This window comes from Oncorhynchus keta, chromosome 7, assembly GCF_023373465.1.
Source record: "Oncorhynchus keta strain PuntledgeMale-10-30-2019 chromosome 7, Oket_V2, whole genome shotgun sequence".
In the NCBI taxonomy this organism is placed as follows: domain Eukaryota; kingdom Metazoa; phylum Chordata; class Actinopteri; order Salmoniformes; family Salmonidae; genus Oncorhynchus; species Oncorhynchus keta.
The window spans coordinates 20,518,302-20,535,992 of NC_068427.1; the positions used below are offsets into that span (position 1 = coordinate 20,518,302).

Below are 17,691 nucleotides of genomic sequence, written 5' to 3' on the forward strand. Positions count from 1 at the left end.
TGTGGCATCCAGAAAATCATTATTCTCGCAAAAACGTCTAGCGTCCAAACGGTTTGGCCTACATTTTATGACCACTATGGAAAAGGGAGACTCTCACGGACATGATGTTGTTCTCCGTTTTGCTCTCCAACACCCAGAAGTGTCAACCACCATACAAACAAATGGAAGTATGGAGGTAGTTCTGTGTCAACCAAAATAAGGGGTTAAATATATGTCCCAATTTATTATTTTTTAAATCCTGAGCTTTACTATATCTCCTAGATATAGGATAGACACTTCAAAACCTTACTCCTTATGATACATCTTTTTTGCCATTTATGAGTGTTCTTTATCTTAAAACAATTCCATATGTTAGGAAAAACGAATATATATATATTTTTTAAATGTAGTGTTTGTGTGAGAGTCAGATAAAGAGAGAGAGGGAATGTGTGCTGTGTGTGTGAAAGAGATACAGGAGGATGTGTGTACGTGTGTGTTAAAAGCTTTCCGATCAGTGAGAGGAATCACAGAGACTGAGACATACTTTTTTTATGAGCAGTCTCCTCTCACTGACACCTTCACAAACACAATGAGATGAAAGACGGACGAGCAGAAGGAGTGAGAAGAGGTGTGACCCATTAGCCAATCAATACAACCATGGCTCGTTCAGATAGAAGTGGATCAGACCAGCCAATAAATCAGTAATCAATCAACCACGACACACACCGGTATGTGAGCTCACACACACACACAGCAATATGTACACACCAGTGGAGGCTCCTCAGAGGAGGACCATCCTCCTCAGCAAATTTCATAAAAATAAAAATAGTGAAACATTATAATTTTTATCCTTTTTAGATAAAACTATACTAAGTATATTCATGTCACCAAATAATTGATTAAAACACACTGTTTTGCAATGAAGGTCTACAGTAGCCTCAACAGCACTCTGTAGGGTAGCTAGCTTCAGTCCTCCTCTGGGTAAATTGACTTCAAAACAAAACCTAAGAAGCTCATGGTTCTCACCCCCTTCCATAGACGTGCACAGTAATTATGACAACTTCTGGAGGACGTCCTCCAACCTATCAGAGGTCTTGCATCATGAACTGACATGTTGTCCACCCAATCAAAGGATCCGAGAATTAATCTAGTACTGAAAGAATACGCTACAGCTCGCTAGCACTGCAGTGCATAAAATGTGGTGAGTAGTTGATTCAAAGAGAGAGAAAGACAATAGTTGAACAGTTTTGAACAAATACATTTCTTCAAAAATGAAGAAGGAAGAGAGAGCTAGCTATATTTCTTGGTATTTTTTCCCCCACTTTCACTTACTTAACAAGCAAATGCAGCTAGCAAATTTTGCCTACTCAAACATCCAGCTCAAAGAGGGATGCTATGTTAGCTAGCTGGCTATGGCTATCCAACACTGGACATTTTTTGGTTGTATTATTTTATTTCTGTACACTGTACTGCATGATTTTAGGGGGTTTACTAACGCATTAGTTCTAGTAGCTATGTTGACTATAACGTTAGCTAATATGGTGCCAATGATGTAGGCTGTGTGTAGTGGTTAGCAGTTAAGGTATGAAGGTTTGGCTTGGAAAGGTTTTTTCACCTGGTCACAGACAGCTGTTGTATTGTGCACTGAAGTCCACAAGCGAAGGGAAAAGTTGAGAGGAGTAGAGAGTGTAGATGCGAGAAGGAATTAGCTATATATACATCAAGCAAGATGATCATGCTGTTTGTATATGGCTGCTAGCTCTGTGTTTGCGTGTGATCAGGGGTGCATTCATTCCACCAGTTCTGTGGAAAAAAGTTTCTTAAACAGAGAAAATGGTTCAAAACGGGGATGAACGTACCTGAATTAGTCCAATATAAACTCTAATTTGCAACTGTCGGACTAATAATTAAAACCTAGATCAGCGAGATGCAGGCAAGAGTGTGCAAGGTGGTATTGAATGTGTCACTCTGTCCCCTTGATTACTCAAATGTATCTCTCAACCTGTTGTAGCAACCTCATGATGGGTACAGGGGAAATGTGTGTATCATGTAGTAGCCTAAACCTATCGATGTTACATTGAGCTGGGTTAATGGAATATGAATGAGAGTCATCCAATATGCTGTAATAGAAATAAGGCCATGCTCATAAAAAAGATGATCATCCTCCCTCATCTTAAACAGCATCGAACGCCACTGTTACACATATACACATAAATCAGGACCTGTATCATTTGTGTGCTTGTTTCACCCACTCCTCCTCACCAGACAGCCACTGTGTGATGTTTTGCTTGTGAAGGATTTACTCAGTGTAATGTGAACAGTCTGTCTGGCCGAGCCCTTCCCCTAGAGATCAAGCTGCAAGGACTAACACAACACCCTACCATACTCAGCAGATACCCCTGCTCCACATTGCAGCAATAACACTACACTGTCAATCACCTCTCCACCTCTCACAGAAAACCGGAATGAAATCAAATTCAATTCACGTCTGTCCTTAACTCCATTAGACAGGTCATTACCAATGGATTATATATTCATCAGGATTAACAAAGCTTGGCTGTCTCAGAGACCAGTGTACTGGACTTTCTGTAATGAATGTCCTTTTTGCTTTACCCTTCACCAGCACCCTCTAATCTAATACATAGATCATGTGTTTATAGATCAGTAGACATGGAAGTTAATAAAGTAAGTTAATAGGAAACTTTAGACATTTTAGAGCTTTTCCATAGGCAGAAATCTCTTTCAGATAAAGGACCAGTGCCCTCTATGGGAGATTCACGGGTAGGGAACATTACATCCTCTTATTTCCTGCCTTCTACCGTTTTCTGATCCACAATCTTCTTCTCTCTTCTCCTCTTCTTTCATCCTGTGCCTTCTCACATCCCCTCCATCTCACTCATCCTCTCCTTCTCTCCTCCCCTCCTCCTTCCATCATCCTCTCTCCTTCGCTCCTCCGTGCCCTCTTCCACCATCCTCTCTTTCTCTCTTTCCACTCCTCCATCCACTATCCTCTCATTCTCTCCTCCTTCCACCATCCTCTCTCCTCTCCTTCAACCATCCTCTCTCCTTCTCTCCTCTCCTCCTTACACCATCCTTCTCCTCCTCTCCTTCCCCTCCTCCTTCCAACATCCTCTCCTCCCCTCCTTCCACCATCCTCTCCTCTCCTCTCCCCTTCCTCTCCTCCCCTCCTTCCACCATCCTCTCTCCTTCTCTCCTCCCCTCCCCCTTCCATCATCCTCTCCTTCTCTCCTCCCACCATCCTCTCTCCTTCCCTTCCACCATCCTCTATCCTTCTCTCCTCCCACCATCCTCTCTCCTTCCACCATCCTCTCTCCTTCCCTTCCACCATCCTCTCTCCTTCTCTCCTCCCTCCATCATCTTCTCCTTCTCCCCTCCCACCATCCTCTCTCCTTCCACCATCCTCTCCCCCACTTTCTCTTAATGTGGGGATTTAGCTGCTGTAGTGAGAGTACCTGTTGTTGTTACAGTAACATTTTGTTTTTGAAATGAAGCTACAATTTCACACCATGTTGACAACTAACAAACCCCTAATCCATGTCTGACAAAGTTGTGGGTGTAAGTGTAGAAAAAAAGTTGGCTCGTCTGTTCATTTACCCTCTCACAATCATCAACATAATTTGTACTGGTGATGGGGGCTGACAGCATGTCTGAGAGGGAGATAAAGTATTAGTCATGTACTCTTATCAGATTGAGGCAAGCGAGTCCAATCAATCAGTCAAGCTGCATGTTGACAGCTAGGTGTCATCAGATCCGTGGCAGACCGTGTCAATCCATTATCGATTGGCCCGAGTCAATCAGCAGCCAGCCAGACTGAATTTAAACAGCCAGACAGATCTATGGTGATAATCAGAGCCATGTATTTAGAGAGTTCGGCCAACCAATCCTTTTTATATTGCTCTAATCTGAGATTCACCGAGTAAGCAAAATCAGTAATTTTCTGGGCGTCGAAAGAGACGTCTTGTACAGAAGTTGAAAATGCATAATTTACAGATGGAAAATAAACTCATAAAAAAACATCCTCTCACTCACTGTACACTCAGTATTTTCAGCAAACTAAATATTTGTATGAACATATGATTCAACAACTGAGACATGAACTGAACAAGTTCAACAGACATGTGAGTAATGTGTCCCTGAACAAAGGGGGGGTCAAAATCAAAAGTAACAGTCAGTATCTGGCCTCCCGGGTGGTGCAGCGGTTAAGGGCGCTGTATTCGCGGGCTGGCTTCCGGGTTGGATGCGCGCTGTGTTAAGAAGCAGTGCGGCTTGGTTGGGTTGTGTATCGGAGGACGCATGACTATCAACCTTCGTCTCTCCCGAGCCCGTACGGGAGTTGTAGCGATGAGACAAGATAGTAGCTACTAAAAACAATTGGATACCACAAAATTGGGGAGAAAAAAAGAGATGGTGAACAGTAATTCATCACTCAAGAGAAAGCGTTTCCACTGCTCCAGAGTCCAATGGCGGCAAGCTTTAAATACACTCTAGCCGACGCTTGGCACTGCGCACGCAAAAAAAGAAACATCCTCTCACTGTCAAATGCATTTATTTTCAGCAAACTTAACATGAACATAACAAGACTCAACAACTGAGACATAAACTGAACAAGTTCCACAGACATGTGACTAACAGAAATTGAATAATGTGTCCCTGAACAAAGGGGGGTCAAAATCTAAAGTAACAGTCAGTATCTGGTGTGGCCACCAGCTGCATTAAGTACTGCAGTGCATCTCCTCCTCGTGGACTGTACCAGATTTGACAAGATGTTAACCCACTCTTCCACTAAGACATCTGCAAGTTCCCAAACATTTCTGGGGGTAATGGCCCTAGCCCTCACCCTCCGATCCAACAGGTCCCAGATGTCCTCAATGGGATTGAGATCCGGGCTCTTCGCTGGCCATGGCAGAACACTGACATTTTTGTCTTGCAGGAAATCACGAGCAGAATGAGCAGTATGGCTGGTGGCATTGTCATGCTGGAGGGTCAGGTCAGGATGAGCCTTCAGGAAGGGTACCACATGAGGGAGGAGGATGTCTTCCCTGTAACGCACAGCGTTGAGATTGCCTGCAATGACAACAAGCTCAGTCCGACGATGCTGTGACACACCGCCCCAGACCATGATGGACCCTCGGTGTAACGCTTATTCCTTCGACGATAAACACGAATCCGACCATCACCCCTGGTGAGACAAAACCGCCACTCATCAGTGAAAAGCACTTTTTGCCAGTCCTGTCTGGTCCAGCGACGGTGGGTTTGTGCCCATAGGCGACGTTGTTGCCGGTAATGTCTGGTGAGGACCTGCCTTACAACAGGCCTACAAGCCCTCAGTCCAGCCTCTCTCAGCGTACTGCGGACAGTCAGCACTGATGGAGGGATTGTGCGTTCCTGGTGTAACTCAGGAAGTTGTTGTTGCCATCCTGTACCTGTCCCGCAGGTGTGATGTTCAGATGTACCGATCCTGTGCAGGTGTTGTTCCATGTTGGTCTTCCACTGCGAGGACGATCAGCTGGCTGTCATGTCCCCCTGTAGTGCTGTTAGGCGTCTCATAGTACGGACATTGCAATTTATTGCCCTGGCCACATCTGCAGTCCTCATGCCTCCTTGCAGCATGCCTAAGGCACGTTCACGCAGATGAGCAGGGACCCTGGGCATATTTATTTTGGTGTTTTTCAGATTCAGTAGAAAGGCCCAAGTTTTCATAACTGTGAGCTTAATTGCCTACCGTCTGTAAGCTGCTAGTGTCTTACCGACCATTCCACAGGTGCAGGTTCATTAATTGTTTATGGTTCATTGAACAAGCATGGGAAACAGTGTTATAACCCTTTACAATGAAGATCTGTGAAGTCATTTGGAGTTTTACTAATTATCTTTGAAAGACAGGGTCCTGAAAAAGGGCTGTTTCTTTTATTGCTGATTGTGTATTTTTCAGTCATGATTCTATGGAGAAATTGACTGCATTCTCAATGAAGTAAGCGTCACATGACAATAATATAGAAGAGCCAACTGAAGAGTGCAACAGAATATTTATTATTGCTCCTATCTGTCACATTGACTTATGTTAGCGTTTTCAAAAGCTCTAAAACTGGCAGCGATGATGTTCAAAGTAGTCCAACCTACAGAATAAACCATCAGACCACTTCAGCTACATTAACATTCTCAGTAATGGTTACAGATTTTGATTTTTTCTTGCTATGACTGTGATATGTTTATATACCTTAGTTGAACGCAATGATGGTCAGTCGCTCTGGATTAGAGTGTCTGCTGAATGACCAAAATGTAAACATAAAAACAAACACTTGTAAAGCATACTGGTATTATTCGAATGACCTCCGCCACATACAAATATGGTCGGTGCGGACCAGATTCAAATCTGAACAAATCATAGACAATCATAGACAAATCATAGATTACAGTACAGCAGTTTAGTACAGTAGCACAGTACAATATGGTACAGGACAGTCAAGTTTTATTCAGTAGAGTAGATTACAGTAGAGTACAGTACATTACAGTACAGTAAAAACAGTATAGTACAGTACAGTTTAGTTCCGTAAAGTACATTAGAGTAAAGTAGGGTACAATACAGTACAATACTGTGCTTTGTGCTCTATGTTTCTTTACTGTGCTCTGCTGCGGTGCTTTACTGTACAGTGGACAATGGACATTGAAATCAAGGCCGGTCCAAACCGGACCAAATCTGAACCAAACAGAGGTCTATGATTAGTTCCAATTTGGTCCGGACCAAGAATCAACGTTCTTGGACAATGACATGAAAGCCAGTCCAGACTGCCCCCCAAAAAATACGACCCCAAAAATATGGCCAAAAGACATTGCTATTGGTAAATGCTAAGTGGGAAGTGTAGGCCTATACTTGTTCACTACAGTACTCCCCACAAATCTAAAAGGAGGATACGTGGAATTCTGGGCTAGTAGGAGATTTCACCATATTGCTTAGGCTACCAGTCATGGTGTTAAAGTCATAGCTGCCAACCCATTTCTGACACCAATGTAGCGACAGACAAATCCGGGTTGTGGCGTGAAAGGCAAACACCATACTGGACCAATCATACACGTCTATATTTGGGTCAAATCAAGGCCAGTCCGAACCAAATCACAGGTGTCTTTTTTGGGGGGGTCAAATCAAGGCCAAATATAGACGACAAATCAAGGCCAGTCCGGACAGCACCAAAAAAACATAACACCACCAGTCAAGACAAGACAAGACAAGAAGGCGTCCAGAAGACATCGCCTAATGCTTAGTGGGCAGTTACATAGCAAGATTTAAATATTCCCCATGTAATGTTAACGGGGCGCCAACATGGTTGAAATAGAATGTTATAGTGTCGTGTAAATGCATCATAATGCAGAAACCTCAATGGCAACGAGGTAAATACATGGCTCTGATGGTAACTATAGGGGAGAATAATAACAACATGTTGTATCCATCCACTCCCAGAGACCAGCAGCAATCACCACTTGTCACACAGTACAACATCTGAGGCAGAAAGTGTAGACGCTGCCACACAGCCCATGATTTGAGTTATTCTGCAAAAACGTTTATTGAACAAAAGTATTATGATTCTCACCACGTCATTAGCGGCACAGTCCCGTAGGTTGGATCGAAATGATTCATATTACGTACCTCATCGTCTTCTGAATATATACATACAGTGGGAACAAGAATGAAATAACAGTGCTCAATAACATTCAGATATATCAACTAGGAAAAGCTGAGAACCCCATGATCGACACATTGGTAAACAGACGCACAGAGCAAATCAAAACAACAGTTTAAGTACTCTTGAATTAGTGCCTGCCGTCAGCTACATAAACACATACAGTGCATTCAGAAAGTATTCAGACCCCTTGACTTCTGTCACATTTTGTTCAGTTACAGAACGTATTCTAAAATGGATTCAATACATATAAATCTACACACAATACCCCATAATGACAAAGCAAAACCACGTTTCTAGAAATGTTTGCAAATGTAATACAAATAAAAAAACATGAATACCTTATTTACAGATTGAACTCTATAGCCTGAATGCCAAGCATCATGTCTGGAGAAAACCTGGCACCATCCCTATGGTGAAGCAAGGTGGTGGCAGCATCATGCTGTGAGGATATTTTTCAGCGGCAGGGACTGGGAGACTAGTCATGATCAAGGGAAAGATGAACAGAGCAAAGTACAGAGAGATCCTTGATGAAAACTTGCTCCGGAGCACTCAGGACCTCAGACTGGGGCGAAGGTTCACCTTCCAGGACTTGGCACACAGCCAAGACAACACAGGAGTGGCTTCGGGACAAGTTTCTGAATGTCCTTGAGTGAACCAGCCAGAGCCCGGACTTGAACCCGATCGAACATCTTTGGAGAGACCTGGAAATAGCTGTTCACCAACGCTCCTCATCCAACCTGACAGAGATTGAGAGGATCTGCAGAGAAGAATCCCCAAATACAGGAGAAACTCCCCAAATACAGGTGTGCCAAGCTTGTAGCGTCATACCCAAGAAGACTAGAGGCTGTAATCGCTGCTTCAACAAACTACTGAGTAACGGGTCTGAATACTTGATTTCAGTTCAGTTTTTTATATTTAATATATTTACAAAAAATTCTACAAACCTGTTTTTACTTTGTCATTATGGGGGTGTGTAGATTGATGAGGGGGAAAAATAATTGAATATATTTTAGAATAAGACTAATGTAACAAAATGTGGAAAATGCAAGGGGTCTGAATACTTTCTGAATGCACTGTATATAACCTTGAGAGTAAAACGCCCTGAAGACCTGATCTTCATTGGAAAACTGCACTAGGGCCGGGGAATGAGTGAGTGAGGAAGTACAGTAAGTGTTGTGTAGAGCTGGAGACAATCAAATAGAAGTAGTGTAGAGCTGGAGCCAATAGAACATCAGAACAGTAAGTGTCGGCTAGAGCTGGAAGCAATAGACTAGCAAAACAGTAATGCTGCTTTTGGACTGTAACACCAGCGTTACACTAGTTAGTGTATACAGCCTAATGTTATACTAGGGAAATTATGTTTCCATAGCTAGGACTGACAATGAAGATTTGTGAAGAACTGAATAAACAACCTCTGCATAATCAAAAACAGTTGCTTTGTGAGGTGTTAAAGTTCAGTTAGCCATGTATGTAAATGCCAAATGAAAAGTACCTGTGGCCTGTTATTGGCCCCAAATGAGAGCAGGACCGCCGGAGCCATGGCTCACAGAAAAGTCTGAGCCTTGTGTGTAAAACACTGGTGATGTGCCATAAGTGTAGTGTAGAGCTGGAGCCAATAGAAGAGCAATACAGTACGTGTTGTACATTGACAGACATTCATACTCTCCACTCTTTTCAATTTGCTCTCTCGCTTTCTCCTACTTCTCCTCGATGATAGAGCGATGAAGAGGAGGTAGAGGTGGAAGAAAATGACTACAGTTCTGAGGAGGATGAAGGCAGAGAAGAGGAGAAAAGGCAAGAGGGTGTTTACAAATGGTCACTTAGTGAAGTCATTATTTCCTTTAGAAATCATCGGAACCTCTGGAAAGGGTTTTAAATGAGTTACAAAAATGTGGGAATTCCAAACAAACAGAAAACCTAAAACCAAAGAAAGGAAACAGAACCAAGACCAGCAATGTGACTAGGCTAAAACAGACTAAGTTATCTCCCCAAGTTCAGCATGTTGAGGATTGCTGGGATATGGGCATTTGGTGGAGTGCGTATGTGTGTGTGTATATGCATGTCTGAGTGCCTGTGTGTGTATACGTGTTCATGTATGTGTGTCACAGCAGAGGTTTGACCAGGTAGAGCTTGTCTCCGTGTTGGCTGGTGAAGATGGGGGCTTTCTTGTAGTGCTCCACCAGTTCATCAATGGAGCTGAACCTGCGCTGGCCGATACAGTAGACCTCCTCTGAACACTGCACCTTGAAGTGCTTGTTCTTCCCAGGTGCCTTCAAAGACACAGAGAAATCACTGGGCTAGAGGGAGAGAAAGGGAGAGTCAGTTCATTTACTCACCAATTTGTCTCCAACAAACATGCTTTCCTTTACTAACGCTACTCACTATCCACCAGCAGAGGGCACCATGACTTCATTTATAAATCACAGGTCAATATTTCTGCTGTTCGTGTGTGCAGATCTCTCCTATTCTCCAACTTATTATTCTACTCTTCCCTCCATCCTGCTCCCTTAACACTCCTTTCCTCCCACTATCCTCAATCATTCCTTCATCCTCTCTTCCCCCACTCACCGATGACTCGCTGTCCCGTATGAGGAAGTCCCCCTCCTTTCCCCTCTCGTTGAGGACCAGTTCTGCCTGGTGTCTGGTCACCCCTCCATAGTACCAGTCCCTGCCTGCAAACTTGCCCACGATCGCCGGCCCCACGTAGCGGATCTGTGGGGAGCCAGGGGGCGACTGCGGCAGGGCAGGGAGCCCGGGAGGCCCGTCAGCATCATTCAGCACCAGCACGTAGTTCTTAGGCACTAGGCCCACCAGGCCTTGGGCGTTCCTGCAGCGCCACCACTCTGGGTCATTCTCTGGTTTCTCCACAACCTCCATCACCTCTCCCTTCTCAAAGTTCAGCTCTTCCTCCGTCACTGAGCTGAACGGGTAAATAGTCTGGACCAGATGGAGCGCACCACTTCCCTCTCCATCCCGGCCGCCACCACCTCCCGCCCGCCCGTTGGTCATCGTGGCCCCCCTGCCCTGCCCTGGATAACCTGGAGAGTCCCTTCCTCCTCCACCCCCCTCGCCCTCTCTCTCTGTGGGGTCCTCCAGGACATAGTTGGAGGGGAACCAGCCCACGCGACCTCCCTGGCTGCCCCGCCACCAACCGTCACTGCACTTCTCCATCACCGTGACCCGGGACCCCTTGGCTAGGGTCAGCTCATCCTCGCGCTCCGCCATGTACGAGAACTTGACAACGGCCAGGATGGTGAGGTCGTAGATGCGTTCGGCACCGCCTCCTCCTCCTCCACTTCCCCCATTCCCATTGGAGGGGTACTCTGCATCCGTGCTAGGTGTGGGAGAGGCATCACGGGCACTCTGCTTCCTTCTGCCCTTACCCAGTCCTGAGAGAGAGGAGAGAGAGGAAGATAATCACTACATCAGTATGTTAAGCTAACATGACCTGACATTTTATTTAATTTTAGACAGCCAGTGAAAGACAGTCTGTTGTTACCAGTGGAATGAATCAAAAGCATTTCAGGTTTCTTCTAGCAGGTGGCAGAAACTGGTACTACAACACCTGTGTAACCAGACACTAAATCTACATTTTTTTTCATTTAGCAGACACTCTTATCCAGAGCTACTTACAGGAGCAATTAGGGTTAAGTGCCTTGCTCAAGGGCACAGACAGATTTTTCACAGTCGGCTCGGGGATTCCTTTCGGCCCAACGCTCTGCCACACCTGCCGCATATCTACAACCCAAGTCCTTTGATAAGTCATTAATCCAGTGGTACTGACAAAGCTTTGAGTAAATGAGGCAGCAGGAGACGAAGTGGATTTGTGTGTGTGGGCAGGGCAGCCTTAAGCTCCAGTGAGAGACCAGGCAGGAGTTAGGGTTGGGGGGGGGGACACTAATTGAGGCTGCAGGCTGTACCCTAGGCCCAGTGGAGATGTCAACACTTAAAATAGAAGATAGAGGACCTCCTCCTCAAAGAGCTGAGAGAGGGCAAGCACACACATACTATAGTTCACAATCACATACATACAGTACAAGATCAGACTCTACATACACAGAAATTCTCTCTACCCACATACAGTAAATGCACCCAAGTGACAGACACACAGACACACTCCCTCGGTCACAACTGTTAGTGTATTTGTCACAACTCACATCTCCTCATTAAACCAGGTGTTCAGCACCACTCAGCTACCTGCGTCTCCACGCATCAAAAGGATGAAACTAGTGCATGCTGGCTGGGGAGGAAAGTGGAGTAGACAGGGTGTCTGGTGCGTGGCTCTGCTGTGGTCCTGACTGACAGGCAAGCAGGGGATCAAAGGTTCCTCTCCTCCTACCTGTCTCCTTGCCTCTTTCTGCACAACAAAAAGACAGCAGGCAGCAGCAACAACAAAGCGCTCGTCTCCTCCATGCTGCTTGGTTACCCGTCGTGTAACCCACGTGGGAGCGCTGGCCGGGGCCAACTAAGAGTTGTTCTGATGCGTTCAGCTGCCGGACCCAGGGAGACGGATGACTGGCAAACAGATGTCTCGTGGCTCAGGTGGTTGATTGGAACATATCAGACAGACCTACATCCGGGCATCTCTTACTGTACAAGCCAATTACATCTGACTAATACAAATGTAACCAAACATACTGCATAACTAAAGTAAGCACAATTACATTCCACTGCACACAAAAATTCCCAATGCTGTCATTTGTTTAGTCACAACACAGGGAAAAGTGACAAGTGTGTGTGTGTGTGTGTGTGTGTGTGTGTGTGTGTGTGTGTGTGTGTGTGTGTGTGTGTGTGTGTGTGTGTGTTGCAGTGTAGATAGAGCTAGGTCACATCTGTTTAGATGACTGTGTGAGTTAACTCAGGGAGTTATGGGGTTCACACAGAGTGGCACTAAACTTTCCTGCTATTTTGTTGTGCGAGAGCGGAGATGGGAGCAGGAGAGGAGTCCCTTGGCAGCTGTTACTAACACACAGACGACCAGACATCACAGGGCAGAGCTGACAGAAAGGGCTGACAGAAAGGGCTGACAGAAAGAGCTGACAGAAAGAGCTGACAGAAAGAGCTGACAGAAAGAGCTGACAGAAAGGGCTGACAGAAAGAGCTGACAGAAAGAGCTGACAGAAAGGGCTGACAGAAAGGGCTGACAGAAAGGGCTGACAGAAAGGGCTGACAGAAAGAGCTGACAGAAAGGGCTGACAGAAAGGGCTGACAGAAAGAGCTGACAGAAAGGGCTGACAGAAAGGGCTGACAGAAAGACCTGACAGAAAGAGGCTGACAGAAAGAGCTGACAGAAAGAGCTGACAGAAAGAGCTGACAGAAAGGGCAGACAGAAAGAGCTGACAGAAAGGGCTGACAGAAAGGGCTGACAGAAAGAGCTGACAGAAAGAGAGAATGAAAAGGACAAAGGGATGGGCAAATGCAAACAAGACAGAAATATTGAACAGACCATAATGTTTAATAGAATAGTCAAGGTCCATGTAAAACAAGGGTTATGTGAGAGGCTTGTTTTTCAGAGCACCTGAGAAGTGCCGGCAGGGTAGGAGACATAAGACACCACAAACATACATCACACACGGAGTGAACAAAACACCTTCCTAATATTGAGTTGCACCCACTTTTAGCCTCAGAACAGCCTCAATTTGTCAGGGCCTGGACTCTACAAGGTGTCACATGCGTTCCATAGGGATGCTGGCGATCCATAGGGATGCTGGCCCATGTTGACGCCAATGCTTCCCACAGTTGTCAAGTTGGCTGGATGTTCTGGGGGTGGTGTACCATTCTCGATACAGACGCTTAAGAATGAAAGACCCATCTCAATTGTCTCAAGGCTTGAAATTCCTTTAACCTGTCTCCTCCCTTAAACTGAATGAAGTGGATTTAACAGGTGACATCAATAAGGGATCATAGCTTTCACCCAGTCAGCTTGTCATGGAAAGAGCATACAGTGTCTCACCCTCTGTGTGCTATTTCAAACAACACGTAATCATCTTCGTGTGTGTGTGTGTGTGTTTTTTGCAAATGTATATATAAAAAAATATATCACATTTCCATAAGTATTCAGACCCTTTACTCAGTAATTTGTTGAAGCACCTTCAGCGGTGGTTACAGCCTCGAGTCGTCTTGGGTAGGACACTACAAGCTTGGCACACCTGTATATGGGGAGTTTTTCCCCATTCTTCTCTGCAGATCCTATCAAGCTCTGTCAGGTTAGATGGGAGCATCGCTGCACAGCTATTTTCAGGTCTCTCCAGAAATGCTCGATCGGGTTCAAGTCAATCGGGTTATTGTCCTGTTGGAAGGTGAACCTTCGACCCAGTCTGAGGTCCTGAGTGCTCTGGAGCAGGTTTTCATCAATGATCTCTCTGTACTTTGCTCTGTTCATCTTTTCCTCGATCCTGACTTCCAGTCCCTGCCCACAGCATGATGCTGCCACCACCACGCTTCACCGTAGGGATGGTGCAAGGTTTCCTCCAGATGTGACGCTTGGCATTTAGGTCAAATAGTTCTCTTGTTTTTCGTCTACCAGAGAATCTTGTTTCCCATGGTCAGAGTCCTTTACGTGCCTTTTGGCGAACTCCAAGCGGGCTGTCATGTGACTTTTACTGAGGAGTGGCTTCTGTCATGTGACTTTTACTGAGGAGTGGCTTCTGTCATGTGCCTTTTACTGGGGAGTGGCTTCTGTTATGTGCCTTTTACTGGGGAGTGGCTTCTGTCATGTGACTTCTACTGGGGAGTGGCTTCTGTCATGTGACTTCTACTGGGGAGTGGCTTCTGTCATGTGACTTTTACTGAGGAGTGGCTTCCATCTGGCCACTCTACCATAAAGACCTGATTGGTGGAGTGCTGCAGAGTTGGCTGTCCTTTGAAAGGTTCTCCCATCTCGACACAAGGCTTGGTTTTTGCTCTGACATGCACTGTCAACTGTGAGACCTTATATAGACAGGTGTGTGCCTTTCCAAATCATGTCCAATCAATTGAAAAGACCATAGGTGGACTCCAATCAAGTTGTAGAAACATCTCAAGGATGATCAATATAAACAGGAAGCACCTGAGCTCAGTGTCTAGTATCATAGCAAAGGGTCTGTTATTTTTATTTTGCCAACATTTTTGCAAAAGAAACCTGTTTTTGCTTTGTCATTATTGGGTATTGTGTATAGATTGAGGAAATGTATTTATACATTTGGAATAATGCTGTAATGTAACCAAATGTGGAAAAAGGGAAGGGGGTCGGAAAACTTTCCAAATGCACTGTGTGTGTGTGTGTGTGTGTGTGTGTGTGTGTGTGTGTGTGTGTGTGTGTGTGTGTGTGTGTGTGTGTGTGTGTGTGTGTGTGTGTGTGTGGCCCCACTTGATGTGACCCAACTTGAATGCTCTCCTCCGGGGTCTACTTCAAGCCATCCCGTGGAGAGACTATGCTGTCGACTGTCACAGGATAGAGAGCAGAGATATGCAGGGAACAGCAGACATAAAACTCCCCTGAGACCCACACAGCCCAGCTGAATCGTGCACACACACTTTCTTTTGCTCTCGCTCATTTCCACTTCAAGGCTCTGGCCTGCTGGTTGGCAGGGGAACAGTCTCAATTCACTCCTCCCACACTCCCTCTCCTTCCATCCCTCCATTCTTTCACTGCCCTGAACACAGAGACCTCATTCAGCACTGGAGCCTGACCCAGGAGACTCCTACCTCAGCATGTCTTTATAAGAACCCAGAGGGGCATCAGAGGTTAGCATACCAATACACAGGACCACCTGATGGGGTCACAGGGAGCAGTACAATGAAACCCAGGGGAGTCAGAGGTAATATAGTAAATACACAGGACCACCTGACGGGGTCACAGGGAGCAGTACAATGAAACCCAGGGGAGTCAGAGGTAATATAGTAAATACACAGGACCACCTGACAGGGTCACAGGGAGCAATACAATGAAACCCAGGGGAGTCAGAGGTAATATAGTAAATACACAGGACCACCTGACAGGGTCACAGGGAGCAATACAATGAAACCCAGGGGAGTCAGAGGTAATATAGTAACAGGTGTTATGAGAGGTAGTGGATGAGGTAAGCCCCCCACTTTCAGCACTTGGAGAAACACTATACATCCAACCCTTTCAGCACTTGGAGAAACACTATACATCCAACCCTTTCAGCACTTGGAGAAACACTATACATCCAACCCTTTCAGCACTTGGAGAAACACTATACATCCAACCCTTTCAGCACTTGGAGAAACACTATACATCCAACCCTTTCAGCACTTGGAGAAACACTATACATCCAACCCTTTCAGCACTTGGAGAAACACTATACATCCAACCCATAAATCATCATCATCATCACCATTCTAGTTTGCATACCGCTACAAATGAGAAGCTATTAACAGTTAACACGCACTTTAAAAAAGAAATGGTCATATATTTTCCATTTCCTGCACTGTAAGGTTACCGCCTGTCATAACATTATGTTAGCAGGGTGGTATTAACACAAAGCACTACTGTAGCTCAGCGCCCAGTCTATAAAACAGTCCATAAACGTCCAGCTGTTTATGTCTTCACAAACATTATGGGCAGGCAGCGTTGGCACGGTGACAGTGTGTACTGTGCACCCTGTAAATCTGTCAGATGGACTAAAGCCAAGGGAACCATTTTGATTCAGTCTGGAGATCATTGGTTTCCCTGTATTGGCCTGCAGTAGGTGTCACTGGATGAGTGAGCACAGCCATTTTGGATGACTGGGGAGATGGTTGCCCTGCAGAGTCTGTCAATGGCACAGCCATTTTGAGTCAGTGTTGCTGAGCTTCTATTCCATTCAAGAAGAGCAAAGAGGAACCCAGTCCAACCATAACCTATAGAGCGCTGACTTCACACACACACACACACACACACACACACACACACACACACACACACACACACACACACACACACACACACACACACACACACACACACACACACAGAACCGATTCAAAATAAGACACATTAGAAGTTACTGCCAAGCCCGAATCGTAACTATCCGAGTACAGATTCATGATCAAATACAACATATTGAAATGCTAGGGGTTGAATAGGAACATGGGCATAATGTATAACTCAATAACAGATGGGGATGGGGATGATTGGTTGTTTCCGTGGTTTCGCCACGGGCTGTAACACCATTAGGCTGGTGAGTGGAGCACTGTTCAATGCTCTAATGGATGGATGGGGAACAGCATGGCTGTGTTAGGGGCCACACTACAACCCTGGTTAGGTTCACTGGCCTGCAAACATGACTCATCCTTTAATGGAATATACAGACACACTTCCCTTTAATTATGGATACACTCATAGTGGTGTCAGAATAACAGAGTACAGGGGATAACAGAGTGAGATTAGAATGTTTGTTGAATGATGGCTCAGTGCCTCAAGGGCAGGGATGGGTAACTGGCCCTCGGATAAAACACATTTTTAGGGAGGTGGGGTTGGGGGAGAACTCAGTTGGGGTCTCAACTGACTGTTGCGAGTTGAATAGTAGAATACTAAAAGTGCCATTTGGAAATGTGGCTGTGCATCAGCAGTTCTCCTCTTGTTATGTCAGTCACTGACAGTCACTCAATTAGCCCATGCCAGCTACATTTTTTTTTAGATTGCCAAGTTCGTTTAGTGGCCAGTTATCTAAACTGGATATCATGATTGAATTACCGTACGGGGTGGCCCCATTGATTTTGTTGGTCTAACTCATATCATATTAAAAATTGCAAACATTTCGGCAAAATGTATAGAATTGCGTGAAATTAGTTACATTTAGCTAAATCTTCTCTCCGCCCCATGGCAAAATGTGTAGAATTGTAGCAAATGTTCTTTAAAACTGCGATGCTGTCTCTACACCCCATGGCAAAATGTTTAGAATTGCATGAAATGTATATTTTTGCTCGTAATGTGTGTGTGCGTGATGTACGCTGACCCACAAGCAAATGCAGCTCCTCATGATTGAAAGGTTCAAAGTTGCCCATCCCTGCTCTAGGATTATGTGAAATG

The 17,691-nt window shown here is 45.2% G+C and overlaps 1 protein-coding gene across 3 annotated transcripts in view; it reads right to left on the minus strand.

The window, feature by feature from the left end:
• Positions 1 to 6,004: 6,004 nt before the first annotated feature.
• The window catches only part of LOC118386136 (cytoplasmic protein NCK2-like), a 50,905-nt gene continuing 39,218 nt past the window's right edge, over positions 6,005 to 17,691 (minus strand). For all 3 annotated transcript variants that reach the window (XM_035773594.2, XM_052522192.1, XM_035773595.2), the window contains exons 3-4: positions 10,245 to 11,065; positions 6,005 to 9,973 (exon numbers count right to left, since the gene is read on the minus strand). In XM_035773594.2, the coding sequence (XP_035629487.1) occupies positions 9,779 to 9,973; positions 10,245 to 11,065 (1,016 nt within the window). In that variant the 3' untranslated portion in view covers positions 6,005 to 9,778. The remainder of the gene's footprint in view (positions 9,974 to 10,244; positions 11,066 to 17,691) is intronic.